Source organism: Nyctibius grandis, chromosome Z, assembly GCF_013368605.1.
Source record: "Nyctibius grandis isolate bNycGra1 chromosome Z, bNycGra1.pri, whole genome shotgun sequence".
In the NCBI taxonomy this organism is placed as follows: Eukaryota; Metazoa; Chordata; class Aves; order Nyctibiiformes; family Nyctibiidae; genus Nyctibius; species Nyctibius grandis.
The window spans coordinates 92163337-92182957 of record NC_090695.1 but is presented as its reverse complement, the minus strand read 5'-3'; the positions used below and the strand labels follow the sequence as shown (position 1 = coordinate 92182957).

The 19621-nt window shown below is 38.0% G+C and overlaps 1 protein-coding gene across 1 annotated transcript; it reads left to right on the top strand.

The window, feature by feature from the left end:
• Positions 1–12731: 12731 nt before the first annotated feature.
• Positions 12732–18076, top strand: LOC137675977 (parvalbumin, thymic). Its single transcript, XM_068422366.1, has 5 exons — positions 12732–12812; positions 14563–14630; positions 15414–15546; positions 15775–15884; positions 17189–18076. Exons 2-5 carry the CDS (start codon positions 14570–14572, stop codon positions 17212–17214), a joined length of 330 nt encoding a protein of 109 aa, XP_068278467.1. The 5' UTR covers positions 12732–12812; positions 14563–14569; the 3' UTR covers positions 17215–18076.
• Positions 18077–19621: the final 1545 nt, after the last annotated feature.

The following is a 19621-nucleotide window of genomic DNA, read 5'->3' as shown; positions in this document are numbered from 1 at the left end:
ATGGCGAGTTTTGCAGCCAGGCCGCTCCAAGCAATGATACGCTGAAGTACCAGCGATGAGGAGCTCAGCGTACTGGGTTTGTGACAAGGTGTTAGCGGATTTCAGATCTAACCCTGGCTCCAGTATGGATTTGCAAATTACGGGATTGTGCTGTAACACTGCACAATAACCGCTTTTGCCGCAGCGTCGACCACAGCTCCTCTTTGGTCACCACTTAGGAGGGTCACATTAGTACACAGAAGTTAGTGAAGATGGAGGGTTAATGTAGCCCAGTGTCAGCATGTCACTTCTTAGCTTCAGCAAGCTGGGGATCTTGTGTCTGCACCGAAGAATGATTCATTTTAAAAGAACGTAGGTATCAAAATGCAGGCAGTTCTCCAACTACATACAAGTTAGACTATCTGTTTCTTGCTGATACAAATTTTCACACACTAGGGGGGAAAAGTGCTGGTTTCATGCATCACTTTGCACTGGATTGTGTCCAGTTGCTTTACTTATCATTATGCAACTTAACCCAGGGCAATTCAACACCCAAAGACAAAATTAGAAATACATAAATATATTTGCACTGTTTCTTTGCTCTCCATAACAATATTTGTTTCACTCCCCAACCCAAGATGAACTGTACAGCACAAAATGAAATACAGAAAAAAATACCAGTAATTTTATTTTTCTGAATTGAGTATTTTGCTATTTGTTACTGGCTTGCATATCAGATCAGATGGGACTATTCCAGTTTAAAATAAAACACCTATCATCTTGATAACTGGGAAAACTCATACATGGACAAAATCCATCATAAATCAGCCCTAATTCAAGCAAAAGTTCAACTGACTTCCAGTAGAAGCTTTGTCAATACAGGGGTAAACAAGGACTTGGGACTAATGTAAACCGAATTCTGTTTTTACCAGAATGAAGAACTTACAGAAAACCTAAAAATAAAAGGACTGGCCTGTACTTAAGTATAATTTTTCATCTCCAGAATCAATTAATGGTAACTAGCAAGTTCATACAACACCCTTCTAAGTCATTAAAGAGATTAACCATGGGGAAATAGAATCTTAAATAACATATAGGAACAACTTTGTGATACACTTAACACTGAGTAGGATCTGATTCCTAGTTCACCTGTCTTGCGATGAAGCAGTTTGTAGCACAAGAATCTATTCAACATACACTGAGGCAATATCACAATTTGCCCTTTTGGCTTTGACCTCTTTCTTTGACCCTGTTTTAGGGACAAAGCCTATCACTCAAATGCATGTGTGACAGACGGCACAGGGAGGTGCTGACACAAGGGGCACAATAAATAATAACTGTCCAGGGCCACAGGGAGGCTCAATGCCAGCATGAGAACAAGAATTCAGATATCCCATCCTGGGTTTGGGGCATGTCTCTCTGCTAAGTGTAAATGATTTAAATATAAAGACAGAAGTTACCTGTTGGGAGAACTACAGAATGTACAGTAGCAGGGCCCAGTCGTGTACTTGTTCATCCCTAACAGAGTAGATCCTTACTCCTAAGCTCAGCTCATGTGAACTGTTCAGCCAAATACCAACCTGCTGCCATGCCTGGGGATCCTGCAACTGCTGCTGTCTCAAGAGTGTCTGTTTCCCCCTTACACTGAAAATTACCATCTTTGACCATATGTTGAAATGTTCCTCTTTTGACTGGAAAGTAATTTTAAGAATACGGCTAATATTCTGAAGAATATGACTGATAATGACCACATCACCTTAACAGAAACTTCCATTTGTTTTGACAGAGTACACAAAGTAGTACTGATAATAATACTACAATGGCTTCAACCATGGTGAGGTACAGGATGAAAAATTTATAGAGCTTGGCAAAAACAAGGACACTATTTAATTTTAAATTAAAGTAGTAGAGAAACAAATAAAGATTACATTCATACTAACGATCCACAGCTTCTGTAGCTATCAGATCCACCTCATTAAGCAGCTTCCCAACGCTAATTATATCATAATTTTAATGGGAAACATTTGTCTTACTGCAGTCCAGATTCTGCTGGCACTGAAGTCAATGGGAATTCTGCCACTGACTTAAATGGAAACAGGAAATCTCTGTATAGTAGGCATTTATAAATACCCTATGTTTGTCCCTATAATTTATAAATGATTGCTCTGCTTGGAAGACTGAATCTTACTCCAGTCCCTGTAAAAAGCCATGGAATTTCCTTGTCTTGGACCCAGGAACACTGTAGGCTGTGTATTGTATTTATTTTTGTAAAGGAAAGTTAATTTCATTCCACAATCTCTTCTGTTCTCTGGCCAATACAGAAATGACAGCAGCAGCCTCTGAAAGAGCTATGTCCAGCTCTCATCAGCCAAAGTGCCTGTCACTGTGCTATATGAACCAGCAAGACTAAAGAGGCAGGACACAGGCATATTGCTGGTCTCAGACAGAGTATGGGGATACCCAGGGCAAGACGCACTGACATTTTAACTAGATTCATTCACCCAGAAAAACTGTTTCTGGTCAGAGGGATTCCTTAATGCTGGATAAAACTACCTGATTACTAACAGTTGCTATAAAGTGCAAATCTCTGAGCGTCTTTTCCTTATAAAGCTATAAATACAACAAATCATAAAGAAAGGTCTGACATAGCTACCACACACGTACAGAGCCTGTCTTTCCATGCACAGGGGAATATCCTTTCCAAGTGCTACTGACTTCAAAAGATCATTTCTTTGTAAGCTGTTCAGCTGGAAGGAGTTAAATACAAACACTAAGTTAAGAGGCCACAATCCCAGTGCTGAGAATCTCAAAGCAAAGAAAAATAATATAAATAGAAGCAGGTAATAAATTTCAGTGTTGTCATATTTACTAATGCAATACAAAAAAACCCTATTATATAGGCAGTTTACCCTAATCAAAACAAATTAGGATATTGATTCCACAGTCTGTATTCATTAAATTCCCACTCACTTCTTACCAGAGCTCTGTTTAGAAATTTGCCCAGGCTCCTGTTTGCTATAACTTCACAGCTGTAGAATTTACAATCCAATTCACCACTGAGCAAACGTTGCCTGCAGAAATGTCAGATGATGCAAACTGTCTCAGAAAGATCTGGAAAGTGCTCAGCGTTCCTCAGAACAGAAATAGCCGTTACCACCAGGGAAAGATTCGTGTCACATATGATTCAAAGAAATGGACTTTAGAACATTAATTGCATATATTTAAAAGCCGGCACAATACAGACGGTGCATTACATTCGTTGGGGAGTGGGCCTAATTTTCAGGGTTCAGAAGAGTCACTTTGCCCAGGTTTTCCACTGTACCAGTAGCTTCTACTTATGATATTTACAGACAGATTTTCAAAACTCAGCATTCAATACGCAGCTCTTTCGAAAACCTAACTCCAGTAGTCTCATGTTATCAACTAGGAGATAAAGGCAAAAATAGATGTTTTGTCCACATTGTGCAGGAGACACACTTTTAGCTCTGTTGCAAAGGTGTCCTCTAGGCATCACCAGAAAACAAGTCCCTTCTCCCTAGTTTGTCAACATTGCACTTTTTCACCTGTATGAAAAGAAAGGAAATAACAATGCTGTATTTTTACCAACAGTATGGAGAGAAGAGACTAAGTCCTTGAGGGTTAAAAATTGGATGCATTTAAAGAAAGTGTCTTCCATGTATTTACTTCAAAACCATACCTCTTTCCCCAAACAAGCACAATCTGCTAAAATTTGAAACCAGTATGTGGGATGTAATCAACAGGAGAAGCTAGAGAGAATTTGGATTCCAGTGACTCTTTTGGGTATGGAGGCAGAGTGTATTACCCAAACACAGAACTCGCTGTTTTTGTTAAATATAGCCCTAAACTCTCGCTATGCTTGAAAGCATGTGTCAGCTTTATCTGCATTGACCAGTCTGTAATTTTACACCCTGTCAGGGATCCGTAAAAACAGTCTTAACATGAACTAGGTCTGTTTAGCTTGCTCAGAGTCTGTCCTTTTAGAAAATCCTAGGGCTGGAGTAATACTCATGGTCTTTTTCAATTTTGTGCTGGTTTTGCACCAAGACCACACCATTAGTGTTGTGAGCAGCAGTGCAAGCTAGATAGTTTTTACTACAGTATTATTCAGCTTTGCTCAGTATAAGCACAGTGGGAGTAATATACATGATCATTAGAGAAGAGTTTGAAAAAAAAACATTTAAGGCTCCTAGAAAGATTTCTGCTTTTCACTTAAAATTTTGGTGGAGAGAATTTCCCAACAAGAAGAGGGATCCATTAAGCTTCTTTTATTTTCTACTTAATTCATTGTTATTAATGAATTGCACTAAATAGCAGTGAAAATTAAGAATATTCAAGACACCGTCCTTTAATTCTGGGTTTTCTAATATTGATGCCATTATCTTTTAAATTAAATCCTCTGCCATGATCAGGTAAACAAGTCTGTTAGTCACTAAGTCTGCATGGTTCTCTTAAGAACGGTGCTAAAGCCATCATGGGGATTTTGGGTCAGCTGAGACACAGGATATCTGATCCAGGAGATCCTAACTGGAATTTCCTTAGTAGCTGAAACAGTAGAGGACAAGCTGAATTATCAAATTCATCAGACAACTTAAAATGGTCCTAAATTAAGTGGTGGAGTTAAACATACTGATTTGCTTTTGCTAGGCTGGAGTGCAGGGAAACAAAGATCATTTTGAAAAGCACTGAGTCAAATTAATTTGATTCTAAGTGGAGTTAACAATAATTTCTGTATGTTAAGCCTTTTTCACCCTAACACCCTTCAAAATAATTAGGAAAGAGACACACATAGAAATCTCATGTTTGTCACTTTAATTGTGAACATTTCTCATCTATAATTCTATGCTTTTTTAATCTCTTCCATCTGCTCCGCATGTGTTCAGCATTCCCTGGACACACACAGACAGTTTAGTAACTATATTAGCTCACTTCTGAATTTCTTACATCAAGCCCATGTTATTACAAGCAAGTAGGTTAGAATATTTAGTCTTACTCCTACTGCTTATAGCAGGGCTGTAGAATTGTTGTAGCAACTGGCCTACAGTCCACTGCTTGCACTTTCAAGTACGCACTGTAAGATCACTTCAGCAAAACAAATCACTGCTCTATTTCAATGGGGCTTACCCAGATTATTTTATATAAACAAGAAAAAACTCAAACTCTCCTCGATTATAGGTAATGAGACAGTATCTCAAAACAGATTTTGCTCGTTTGAGAAATCTGAATTTCAGGCTATTTTTCTTCCTAGAGGCACACTGCACAGCTGAGTTAGGCTGTGTAATGATGGCTTCTGCGCTGCCCAGAGCCAGCTGCAATCTCCACAAGCTGCCATGGGCTCTAACCAGGCTTACTGGAGAAGCTGAGATAACAATGGCCAAAGCACCATGGCCTCACCCCAGAGTCAGCACTCTCAAATCCCACCTCACAGGCAATATCCTTACACAGGGGATACTCCAGAGTGCAGTCTCCAGGAGGTTTATGGATGTTTCCCTCAACAGAGTAGCAAAAAAGCAATTGTGGAAAGGGAGTTACAGCATTTTAACCTCTAAAGATTGCACTTTTATCTTCCATTTTACTGATTGGTGTTGTTTCTCTAATAGCTGTCTTGCTATTTTTGCCATTGTTGCTGTTTACACAGTTTTCCTTGGAAAACTCTAGGGTGTTGCTGAAGAACTGGCAGAATTAGGACACCAAGATACAGTGAAAGTGATGCCTGATTATCAGATCATGTTTTTCATACTCCTAGTTTTAAAACTGGATGAAATCCAATTCCACTCACCCAAAGGAAATCCTCCTTTTGGAAGGCGACCTGCTGGCCATATCAGCAGAAGATGAGGTCCCATGTTTTTCTTTGTTTTGTTAATAACACTTAGCTAAATGCTGTCCATACACCCAGGGTCTAAATAGAAGTGTATTCTGCAAATAAAGGTGATTATAGATGTTCAGGCAAATGCCCCAGATGAGCAGGTCACCCCTATGTAGGAAGTCACTCTCCCTCAGATCCATCAGAGTCACTGCTCATCAGAAAGCTCCCTAGAGTTCAAAACGGAACAGATTGACAAAGATTAAGCTGCTCATTTCAGCTGCCTGCATCCTTAAAGGCACTGACATCACTGCTTATAGATATTTTAATTTCAGAGTGGTGGCCTTATATACCAGCTTCAACAAGGCTTACAACAACTTTCAAATATTATTCAATGGATACTTCTCTGTCTGTTTTGTAATACCTATACATTTAATAGAAAAATATGCTTGGTTATCCAAATATTCATGAACGTTAAACCATGTCTAACTTTGTACTTTTCTCCAAAGCATGACTCGAATTCTTCTGCTATTTCTAATAATGCATACACTTTAATTCCTATGCCAAAAAATTCCATCATTCATAACCAGAAGCATTCATAATTTAAATGACTGTCTCTGCTGTTGATGACACCATCAATTATAAGGTTCTGTGATGGGGAAGATCTTCTGCACTGATTAGCACGCATTTTTCAACATCGTTGTTAAGTAAAGTTTCATATAGCTGTAACTTTCAGGAAATAGCTGGGATTTGGTATTCTGAAATTACCTTACCATGGTATTCTGAGATAATAGCTTTGGAGCACTGCTTAGTAAATGTTTCACATTTCATATGGTAATCCAATTTCAGTAACATCACATTGTGCACAGAAGTAATTAACATTCCAGCAAAAAATTTAAGTGCCAAATTTTGCCCAGAACTACAGCTTGTACAGCCCAGCTGTAGGACATATAATACATTTGCAAAATGGTCTTACTTTTTGAATTCAGCAAAGCACTTAAGCATATATTCTACTTAACACCTGCTTCCATCCACCTCTACTCAGAAAAGGACAAGCCAATATGGGGAATTCAGGAATCAGCAAGATCTCTTCTGCTCTCACCTTCTGGATTTTCAGAGGTTGCTATACAGTATATCCAGATGCAAAAGTTAAAAAATAATGAGTCAAATCCTTCAAAAATTGTAAGATTGATCTGAGAATCTCAAGAATTTTGTTCGCCTGTTTGTTGTCTATGTATTATAATGGTGCTCTGTGAGTTGTCTCAGAGAATAATAGATGCAGTCAAACATCTCCCCATGTACTGCTGGCAGGTCTCATCTTGTGTGAGCAAGAGCTCATGGTCGATTTCTGAACAGTTCAAGGTCATTTTCTGCTCTAACAGCTAACCAGTCACAGCCAGACTTGAATTTCTCTTAAGAAGGAGACAAGCCCCCTGCCCTAGAGCTTCATTTAGTCTTTTCCTCCTGAAGTTTCCAGTTTAAAAAAAAATCCTTTAAAAATGTATCCTTTTAGTAAAGTGCAATCAGTGCTATAATCCAGCTTAGATGGAGGCCATTACAATTCAAGGAAAGACTGTTACATGAATTTATCACTAGAATACAATACTTTACACCTGACTGCAGCAATTTGCTAATAGGATCCATAATTAATATAATGCAGTTTGTCCATAAAAGAATAACAACAACTCACATTTTCTCTCTGTGTTGTTCCATACTATACAATAAAGCTTGAAATTACTGGACTATCTGGACACTGGTATCACTTGGGAGATGCAGCACAAATGCAGCACTGTATAGGAAGAACAATGCCTGCTTCTGTCTTTTCATCCCACTGATCCTTTAAATATTTGAACTGTGGAATCACTTTATTGATGCACCATTTCATTAAACCAGGCTTAGCTCTCAAATGCTCAATGAATTCTTGTTTGTAAAGACTTAATGGTTTCATATCCGATGCCATTATGTTTCTAGTATAAATTTCCATATTAATTCAGCTTACTTTTCTATAGTCCTCATTCTAATTATTGTCAGTGCTTTGCTGTTTGTTGGCAATGTCTAACGAGGGATGAAGGAATGCTTCTGAGTTCCTCAGTCCGGGTGCGTGCCCTTGAGACATGAACTCCCCATTTGGACAATACCCAAACACACACCAGCCCCTTACTACACTTTAGTTTCCATAGAAAAGAAGCCCAAGCACACAGGCTGGATTGGAGCTGTGACAAGTTTTGACCAGTTCCTGGTCTCAGCAAATGGAGAAGCAGGGAGTTAAGTCACACCTCACTGGGCACCTATAAATCAGACTGGGTATGGGCTTTGTGAACAGGAAAAACATCTCTAAGAGTCAATTTTATGTCCGTTAGCATTTGGGTTTTTTGAAACCTATATAGCCTTGAAATAGATATATCGTTAGCAAGCAACTCTGCCAGAAAAATAGAAAGCACTGCTTTATTCAGCAACATCAGTACTACATTAGTACACGCATGAATAATGGCCCAATTCTTATTTCACGCTCCTGCAATCACATAACTGCAAGGAGTTGTTTCGGTTTACACAGTGTGACAAGGACTATACAAGAATCTACAGACAGGCTCAAAAACATCTGAGTTAATTTCAAACATATCTATATTTGAAAGCCTGCTGCAACTAATGATTATTTATAGTGCTTATAAACCACAGCCATGAAGCAGGACTGCAGTGGGCTACGCAGTGTCAATACACAGACTAAAGTTCCAATTCCTGTAACTAGGACCCTCTTGAGGGATGTTATCAGATGACAGCTGAAGAACATAGCTCAAGAACAGAATATAGTAGATGAAATATTAAATAGAACTGTTTTCAGCATATATCTTCACTTCCAACTTAGAGAAGACTGCCTTGACAGAACTGATTTTCTTTTCTACTCAAAAAACATGAGTATCCCACACATACCTTTTTATTGGCAATTTTATTAGGATACTTCCAAAAATAGTAAGCTTATTGCTTCAGAATTAAAGCAGGAAAATTATTTATTCTATAGGTTTTCTGACACTTGCTGCATGTTATTCTTAAACTATGGATAGAGTCATCTGGAGGTTCAAGTGTTTTGTCCATTTATGAATGATTGTATCAGATTTAATAGACCCAGGAATCTATCATTTCAGAAATCATACTATGTGAATTTCTTTCTTCAAAAAAAAAGCCTTTTTCTTTCTGCATCAATGCATGAACATTTTTAGAAAGAAACAGAAAAGTGAACTGAAAAGTTTGAATTCAGAAACAAAAATCTCAAGCTACAGCTTGAGAAATCACATAGATTTCACATCTGAACCATATTATTTTCAAATTTTGGAATCAGAATTGGAACACTTGCAAATTTCAGATATGCAGGACAGAAATTGTCTTTATGGAAACAATCCAATTGGCTTTAAAATTATGCTTTACATACGTAAGAAAAATACAACTAAAGAAATTTTGTAAATTAGCACTTTAAAGGTCACTTAAAGTTGAAAAGTTACATTGTAAATTCTTAGAATCTCTGAAAGTCTACCTCAGAGGTTGATGCCACTTGACACTAGAATGATAGCTGGTGAAAAATAAATTACTTAATTTTTGTGATTCATTCAAGTTTGCAAAAATAAAACAGATGTTATTTGGTATATTTCCCATGTACAGCTTCTTCACCCCATAGCAACTGTTCTAGTGTTTTTCTTTTTCAGCATTTTACTGGGGGGTAGTTACAAGGTGTCTACAGATATTAGATTAAGTAATATAAACCTAAAACCACTCACAAGTATTTCCAAATCACTCAGAGTTACGTTCCTCATACGATAGAAGCATGATGCATTAATGCAATTACACTAAATTACATTCATACAATTTCTTTCATCTCATATATTCCCAAAGCAAATTACAAGCTGAATGACTATTCCACTTTCACTATTCACATGTCATTTAACAATAGGTTAAACACATTATATAAGGGGATTTCTATTCCTTGACTGGTGACTATGGATATCCCTATCATAAGCATTCAGGAAAAATGATCTCAGACATATACAAAGGCAGCAAACCACACTTACTTAAACTAAAGCAGGCATTCACAACTGTTTAGTATTTGTGTTATTCTATTGCACACATGATTCACGTCAGCCCTCAAAGAATGACAAGAACATACTATAGAACAATCACAGAACTTATGATGACCTAAAATACAGCTTTTCAAGCTGGGGAGGTAACTTCAGGTGTTAGAAGAGTTAAGATCAAAAATGGGAAGAATAAAACAAGAAGAGAGGAGCATTCCATTAAAGAGTCCTCTAGAAGGCAATGAGACTCGAGCAAAATGAAATGCTCAAGTCCCGAGGTTTAAAACTGCTTTTAGTGGTAACCTGACAATCTGCAAGGGATATCTTCTCCTTACTTTTTAATACGTCTCCAGTTCCTCTCCCTGACAAGTTGGATAGCAGCTGGAAAGTTACTAACAGTGTTTGATTTAAGAAAGTAAAAATGACCAGGCAGATGTTTTTGCAATCTCTAATGTAGGGCTTGAAAATAAAATGGTTGTTGGCGGCTGGTTGTAAATAGAGTTACATGATCCTTGTGCATTTCATCCTGCCAGCCAGTGCATGTGTTCTGGATCTCTAGTGCCTCCAATCCCACTGCAAAAGTGACTCCAAAATTCGCTGGAGTCTGAATGCAGCGCAACAGACTAAAGCCATAAATCATTTGACATTCATGCTTTATCCTTAGAATTTCAGAGAACAAAAGGAATTATCTTGTTGAAACCTCTTAGAAAACAAAGCACACTTTTAAAGACTGCATCCTTATGTGATTCACATACAAAAGTTCAAACTAATGGCAACAGTCCACAGGCATTAAGGGAAATAACAGCAATCAATGCTATTTTTAAAGGGAAGAGTGGGGGCGAGGGGTTAACATATGTGGAATTAGCTCTGGGCAAAATGAGAAGCCATTGCATCTAAAATCAAATGCATTCTCTGAAATAGACACCAGAGCCCAAATTCCCATGTAGACTCCTGCAGTCCAAGAGTTTCAACAGAATTTGGCCTTCCTCTTAACTTAGCTTCATTAGGTCATATCATGCCATCAGTTTTTATGTTGGATGCCCTACTTACTTCACATCAGTTGTTGGCACTATGTAGGCAATTTTCCGAATTGGAGGGGGAGAAAAGGGTGGTGTGTGCACAAGGGAGAGGAAATCTTTTCCCATGTAGAATAAAAGTCATTTCTTAGAAGAGTTTGAGAGGGGAAGGTGATATTTGTATCCCTTCTACCAGATGTCACCAGTGGCAACAAGAGCCAGTATTAAATATCTGTCCATCAAATTCTTCTTGAAATTTTTCAGCGTCAGCTGGTCAACAACCCATTCAGAAAACTGGGAAAGCTGAAGTCTTCCACAGCCATTCTTAAGCAATGGTTCTTCCCCTCACAAGAATTATCTGTGTCTGAAACTTTTTCACGAAGGACAGACATGCAGAATTTCTAAAAAGAAAAAAACTCTGTAGCAATATATTTTCTTACGTTTATATGCAGTACGTGAAATAACACCCCCTCCACACACAGTATCTTTTGCAGTAGTCTTTCATTGCTTTTTCATCATCTGCTGTAAACGTTGGATGCACTAAGGTCTCATAGGTACCCCACTTGCTGCTTTTTCAGCCTCACACTAGGATTTATTAGTCGTTGGCTTCACTGCTTGGCTACGTTTGCCTTCCATCTTAGAGGGAAATGCTTCTGAAAAAAGATGCATTGATACTCGTTCGCCCATTAAGACAGTCTCTGCACTGTCATCTGTTACTATGCCACCACCTCAAGCTGTGATGCCAATTGCACTGTCATCCCTTGCCATCCCTTACCCCAGGCCATAATGCCATCTTGTGCTGTCACCCATATGACTTGTCTTTCATTGTTCTGCTGCCTCAAGCCACAAGTGAGATCCAAGCTGACAGGCTCCTCACCCAGTTAGGCTACGACATTCAGGAAAGAAAACTGAGATGATCAAATTGTTTCTATGCTTTTTTTTAAAAAAAAAAAAAGGTAACTAGCACAAAGGAACACTTGGAAACAGCACTGGCCAAAAAAAATTTTAAAATAATCACTTATCTAAAAGACATCAGAAGGTAGGCTACAGAATTGCAAAGACACTCCTCACACATTGTTCCCTGCAGTGATGCTGCTATTGAAATTTTTCTCTCTATTTTGAAAGCAAAGATCTTTCATGTAGGGCTCAGGGGCTTTTGTCTCAGAGACAGCTGGGTAGATCACAACCCCTTTGCTTCATACATACGCGACTAAACAGGATGTCAGAACCTTGCAGAATTCTAAGATTTTCTCTGGAAACATACCAGACGAAATACCCTCCCCCAACCAACTGTTCCGATGGATTGACATAATATTATTTTACCTCCTGTAGCAACAAATTCACTGTGTGGTTTTCTTTTCAGAACAACAACAGACCAGACATTCTGAGAGACAACATGACTATTATTTTCCCTAAATGGTTTGCTACACAAACAATATTTGAACAGGATTTTTTTTTTGTTTAGTGCTCTAATGATGAAACTATCACATGTAGTGTCTACAGATAAGGTAACAAGTTATCACATTTAAACATTTATTAAAGGCATCTCTTCAGAAGTTAGTAGTGCTTCGTTTCATCTGACTCCTTGGATCAAGCCTATCAGATAGTGGGGGTTTTTTCCTGCCGGAGAAGTTGGTATTTTCTGCTTAAATCAGAAGAAATTTAATAGGACTCTGTCCTTTTCGCCTATCTGGCCACTTATCTTGTTTCGTTTGCAAATATCATATGTATTCTCTTGAGATAAAAATAGTGCAAGATGATTAGTTAGGCAAGTTCATTTGACACCATTCCCCCTTCGTGACGCTGAAATCTAAAATCTGTATATGGTATACAACTTAAAGTATATATATGCAAGCTCAGCTCTGCTGGAGCCACACAGCAAGCACGTTCCTCCCAACCAGACTGCTTCCTTATCCAGTCAAGAAGACCACAAAGGTAAGCTGATTAGATCCTCTGCTTTCAGAAAAAGAATCACAAAAGCAAAATGCTCCTCAAATGAAAAGCACCTATGCTATTAAAATATCTGTGATTATATTGGCTTCCAGTATGCCGGATCTTTACAAGCTAGCATAGAATAGAATCAGCATTCAGATCACAGGATGGAAAAAGACAGAAATGATGCCCCTTGGAACAAATGCTGCAATTTTTAGGTTTTTCTTCAACTCTTCCCCATTTTTAATCCTGTCAGCAGTGAGAATTAGGTGAATGGCAGAGCTCCAAATTATCTCGCCTAGTGCTGAGTGGGGGAAGTACTTTGCACAAGAAGCCACTGGGATAAAATAATTGCTAGCAAAACCAGAGTAACTCATCTGCTTTAGCTGGAGAAGTACCCATTGCCATCGGCATGAATTTGTCCCATTGTCTCCTTACACCTTTGGAGATATTCAGAAAGGAACTGAAATAATTGAGAATTTCCTCTGCTGCAAACCAACAGGTACGGAGGCAGCCGTTTCATATTTTAGGCAAAGTTTAAACCTGTGTGTACATCTCAAACCAGCACACAGACTATAAATGGTTACCAGTGTTGGTTTCCTTCTCGTGAATGCTTTTTTCCATGCCTAGACAGGAAGAATGATGTTGCTGAAGATCAGTTAGGGATTCACGAAAAGATATTTCTGTTCTTTTGTGGCTTTCAATAATAACTTTTCTATGCCTTAGTTCCCCTTCCTTCATTAACATGAAGCTACTTTACAGTAATGTCGCAAGTTTTAAATTGTAACCAGTCTGCACTGGTGTGTGCAGTTTACCGAACTGTAAATGCATCGATGCTATGGTCACACTAAAAAACTGACTAGAAATTCAGGCCTTGTAGCATTTTCTTAAGCAATATATATTACGTTGGCAAACTATTGCAGCTGTTGGTAGCTGAATGGGACAAAGAGTATCTTTTGTCCGATGCCGGTGTATCAGAAGAAAACACCTCCTCCACTCTACTATGAATGAATGTTAAGTCTCAATACCTCTGTTCTAAGCGTATCACTATACTGCAATGCCAGAATCTGGATAAAAATCTGGTTTATTTATGGAATAAAAAAAACCCCACAACATACTGAAGAAAACTTTTTTATAAAGTTATCATGAAATGTAGTCTTTTAATGATGCAGCAGCCCAGCAAGCCAAATTTATAGTGTAGTTACATTTATTGTTGCAACTGAACAGAGGAGGAACTTACTCTCCAAATTTAGATTTCCTTGAAATGAGTAAAATTATTATTACTTATTCTACACTATTATTTTCATTCTTTGAAAAGATCACTACATTTATTGATAATAATACTAGATTTTTTCAATTCCAATTACTTTTATTCCAGATATAGTTCTAGGGGACATGTATGCTGTAAATATATGCTGATTTTAATTGAGTAATAATCCACTTCCAGGAAAACCCACACAAAAGTCATGAAATTTTGTGGTGCCAGACACCTCGGATCCGCTCTCCCCGTGCAGTACAGGCATCAGATCTTCCTGAAGCCCCACACTCCCGCATGCAGAATTCCTCCCTCATTACCCAGCTTTAAGTGGAAGCACCTGCTGCAGACATCTGTTACAGTACGCTCCGCTTACAATTAGATGAATAATGTCTCCCCTATCATATACTGTCACAGCAGCAACTTCAAATAGAGCCATGAAAGAGGTAGAGAAGTCATTTTAATGACTAAGTAGCTCACATTTAATTTATTTTACAGTTCAACAATGGCCATCACTGACATCCTTTCTGCTAAAGATATTGAATCTGCTCTCTCCAGCTGCCAGGGTAAGGAATGGTCTCTCTGAAGCCAGAAGATGCATATCATTTTTATGTCTTAATATGACATGCCTATCATTTTCCCCTTAGATTCCTTCCCCGTGAGATCTCTTTCTAGCTACTTTACAGTATAGCCCCTTGAATTCAGAAAGTCTCACAAGTGGTTATTTGGTGGGTAACATCCCCTGAAATACAGAGCAGCAATTAAAAGTGCCACAGTTTTAGTTAGGGCTGGCTTAACTCTAAACTCTGTCTATTTTTAAACCTGTTAAAGACTTGCATTTAAATATTCAGCCTTTTCCTTCAAAATGTCAAAAAAAAGCCTCAGCTTGCAGAATCGAAGGGTCATCTGTGAAGCAATGACCAGTCTCAGTTCTGTTAGAGTTCCTTGGCAGGATCAAGCCAATTTTCCAAATGCTCAAATAGGTAGTTTAAGACTGTGAATTACTTACTTTTCTACCAAATTCTTCACCAAAGTAAGGACGAAGTGAAGATAAAGTAAGAATTATAGGAGTTGGTCCATAAGCCACAGTAGCACCCTCTAAATATTCATTATTAATTGCATGTGACACATTGCATAAATCCTGATTTAGCAGAATGTGATGTATGACCACAGGCACAGAGTGATTAAAAAGGGAAATTATCAACTGTATCTTCTTTTTTGCTACACCAGGGAACAAGACAAAGAGGAGGTTGATGCTTAAAAAAAAACAGACATACATATTCCCAAGGAATACATACAGTAGTAGCAACTTCAATGGAAAATATTTAAACAACTTCTGTTTCTTCCAGCTGATGATTCCTTCAACTACAAGTCTTTCTTCTCCACGGTTGGTTTATCCACCAAAACTCCTGATCAGATAAAGAAAGTTTTTGGAATCCTTGATCAGGACAAGAGTGGTTTCATTGAAGAAGAGGAGCTTCAGTAAGTATTTCTTTAAACAATGTAAACCTTTGAACTTGCTGTTAATTTTAAAATAAAGCACAATTCCTTGTCTTTCCTTGAATCTGTGTGGATTTCCTCAGATATTAAGAGCAGGCATTACATTATGGGTTTTTTGGCATGGGTTTAAGAAAAACAGAAATAGCAGTATACCAAGGACATTTCAGAGAATAAAATTCAAGCACAGTACTCTACCCTGTTCTGTTTCAGGCTGTTTCTGAAGAATTTCTCTTCGAAAGCCAGAGTCCTCACCTCCGCAGAGACCAAGGCTTTTATGGCTGCAGGTGACACTGATGGTGATGGCAAAATTGGAGTGGAAGGTAAGACTTTTGGAAACTTCGTAAAATTTGTGTTTTAAAATGCATGCATTTAGGGCTGCATTTAAACTGTGGCATGAAGAAAACATCCAAGTACTTTGGCCTGGTACCTTCTGCCACAATTTTTATACTAGCGAATACTCCTTTATTTTCTTGGTTTTATTCCCATTTGTTCTCTGTTGCAGCAACAGCATATTTAGGCCCAATGTAGAGCCTCTTCTTCCAACCAATAATAACAGCTTTGGGGTTAATTCTGCCGTGTGTCCAATCAATAGACTCAATGTGCCATATTTTTAAAACATCCTGAACATCTATTCATTCTTTGAACTTCCGTTTCAGCAGTGGATGCTCTGCGCTTCTGGCCACACTTCCATTTTTAAACACACTTTCACCTACATAAACTTATTTTTTCATTTACCACTATCAAAGGTTGGCCAATGTTACTGAGTGGTTAATTCAGTAACATAAAGTAAGACTGGTGTTGTTTTTCAAGGCTAGAACTGCTGCAATGCAACAAAGAATTTTGTGCTAGAGAATTATCTGGTAAGTGCAAATTTCACTGGGCAGTCCTTGTATGAGAAACTACATCAAATTCCTAAAGAAAACCTCATAGGGATGATGTGAACTGGCCAGGCTATTTCTTTTAGAAATTGCAGCAGAGGAAAATAGGACATTATGCATCATATATTAGAGATGAAGTCACTGAAAACAGGGCTGTCTCAGCTGAACTAGGACAGGTGGCAATAACTTTAACAGACACACGTGCTAATCTTAGCCAGAGTTTGGGAGGAGAGAGATATACCCTGTTGGAGGAATTTGCTTTAGCAGCAGCTTTTGCAGCTTCTGTTTATGAGCCCCAAATAGGGCATTATATTATGCAGATCTTAGCCCTTACCCATTGAGTCTCCCATTGTGAAATCACATCTCTACTGATATTTTTTTCTTTGGAATTACAAAACCAAAAAATCTCTCATACTGAAAGCTACAGGCTCGACCTAATTCACTCCCTGCTTCCTTGGCTATTATCAGAGTTTGTAGTGGGTTAAAGACAGTTTACCTTTAACTCAGGATTTCCCACAAATATCAATTTACAGATGCACTCCTCCTCTCTGCACTTACTCTTTTTAAGGAGTGAAAAATCTGTTACGCCTCCAGAATCTCAGTTTAGCAGTAGCTTGAGCAGTGTTATAATAACTTTGGGAGCCCTCCATGGCTAGGAGTTTAAGTCATTTTTATCTGTCTTTTCTAAAGATGTTAAAAACCACTTTTATCTAGTTTTCTCATTTTGTCATTTTCTTCCTTGACAGAATTCCAATCTCTGGTGAAGGCATAAACAGCGTTAGACCAAAGGCAACCTTGGACTGACTCTTCCAATTACCTCGTCCAACAAGCACTTCGCACTCAGCATGTGTTTGTACATTTTTATATTGTTTCAGGCATTAACAATTCCCCATACATCAACTTCACACACCGGATTGCTGAGAAATCTTGCAATGTACAGATGTTTTGGTCATGTGGTATTGTTACAGTTCCATTGTAAAGAAGGCACTTTGTGATTTTCAACCACTCAATGTTGAACTTGTGGCTGCAAGAGGGGAGGACAAAAGTTTAAAAAAAAACAAAACAAAACAGCTGGGGGGGGGGAAAGCTGCTTTTAAAATTTTGTTTAGGTTTTCCATCCTCATACTTGACCATGCTGACCCGCCAGACAGAGTTTTGATGATCTTAAACAATATGACATCTTTTAAGGCTTAATTGTACTGATTTCATGGAGTTTTATTTCTGCTTAATTCTCTGATCCTTGAGGAACAGCAGTGCTAACAAGATAGCAAAAATAATCTATATAAAGTCCCAACCCTGAGAATAAGAGTAAAAAATTTAAGAGGAGTTGACACACTGCTCAAAGTATGGAATAAGTTTGTGGGTAATTTTACAAAATGAAGTACTAGGCTACAGCATGTATCATCAGAAAGTGTTTATGGCCTACAATGTAACTCTGCCTTAAGAAGATTTATCTTTCATGAAATCTAAGGCAGCTGTGAGATAGAGGAGAAGGGTCTAATCCCAGCTCTGACACTGTCACAAGTCACAGTCCCCTGGCAACACGGGCAACAGCCCTGGAGGTTTTTTTGTGAATCATGAACATGTTGATTATTATCTCTTAATATGTACAAAACAATAATATTTTGCCACAATTGTGAATTTCTGTTTTCTACAGGTGAAACAACAGCCAGTCTTCCTGTTTTGATTGCTTTAAGGCTCTGTTATGTTGCTAAATAATGGCCATTACTCAGTACTTTCATTTATTATAATGAATAATCATTTATATAATCCATAATATTAGCACTTTTCTTAAGTCTGAAAATCACTAAGAACTAGTCTTTCCTTTGATAAGTGTCTTACAGGATATAGAGCTAGTTATAGCATTGTCTTCATTAATGGACAAAGTAAATAATGTTCATGGTTAAATGCAGAGCTCAATAGACTGAGAAGATGTTGTGCATTTCTGGCTGAGTGGGTTGGAAATTTCCCACCAACATTTAATTGTCTCCTTTCCCATCTACCATGACATGGTTCCAGCTCACAAGTAGACTGTCATTTTAATACTCCCTGCTGAAACTGGATGATAATTATAACATAATTTGGCAGCTGTTTCAAAGAAGAGCAGAAACAAAGCTTTCTGGAACTTTTATGTAACACTCAATGTTGGCATTTCCATGAATTGCAAGATGATTATGTGAGGCAAGTACAGCTCACTCATACCCAGGCATGTAAGAGAGCTGTTTGGCAGATTTAAGATGGCTAATGCAAAAGAGGAATTCTAGCAATCAGACTCACTGAAGCTTTGGCAGAATTATTATGAATATAAATCCTAATTCTATCCCCACCGCCTTTGATGTTAAATCTGGGCTTAAACTATAGCTGCTGTTAATCGCAGCACTGAAATATTTTGCATAATGATGAGACTCTGTTGATTCCTTTTACCTTATTCATTTTCCTATCTGCTGAAGAAAAAAATCCAGAGCAATCCAGATCTGCAGCAATATACAGTTGTAATATATACATTAGCTCTTCACACTGCTAATCACTAAAATATCATGTCACTAGAAGCAGATGGCACACACAATACCACAAGTGACAGATCTGATACTGCATTCCTTACACATCTGAAAGTCTCATGTGGAATGCAAGAAATGCAAGACTACATAGTAGCCTATCCTGTATTCCAGAGATGCTAAACAACTGCGCATCACTACCTTCTGTTGCCACAAGGGGGGATTAAGTACTTCTGAGAATCAGGCAATTCTTGTGTATGTTGCAACTTTACATAAAACTTAGAGAATTTTGTTTATAAGAAAATCTGTTCTTCTTAAACAGTAACTCGTGGCAAGAAGATGAGCTTTAAATCTTATTAAAATCATCCAGCCATTTCATTAGAAGGAATTACAATAAAACTCAAAAAAATCCCCATTTTCAAAAAAAGCCCATAGACTGTTCAGCAAAAACAATGCCTAGTCCCTATTAAGTCTTCTGCTGGCACTAGGATCAACATTTTTAGAGCTAACCAAACTAGAAGAGAATATTTTCCACCTAAATGAAACAAATTCCAAACATGTAAAGTTTTCTTGGAAGGTTCATTTCAATGAATTTAAGTTCAGCCAGTGGCAGCCTTCAATTTTCTTAGGGAACAGCACAGAGTGTTCTCTGAACTTGACAATGTCATTGCGCTAGAGAAAACC

Coding starts and splice junctions, on each gene's coding strand:
- LOC137675977 (XM_068422366.1), top strand. CDS start 14,570: ATGGCCATCACTGACATCCTTTCTGCTAAAGATATTGAATCTGCTCTC. Junction 14,631..15,413: donor TGCTCTCTCCAGCTGCCAGG/GTAAGGAATGGT, acceptor TGTTTCTTCCAG/CTGATGATTCCTTCAACTAC. Junction 15,547..15,774: donor ATTGAAGAAGAGGAGCTTCA/GTAAGTATTTCT, acceptor GTTCTGTTTCAG/GCTGTTTCTGAAGAATTTCT.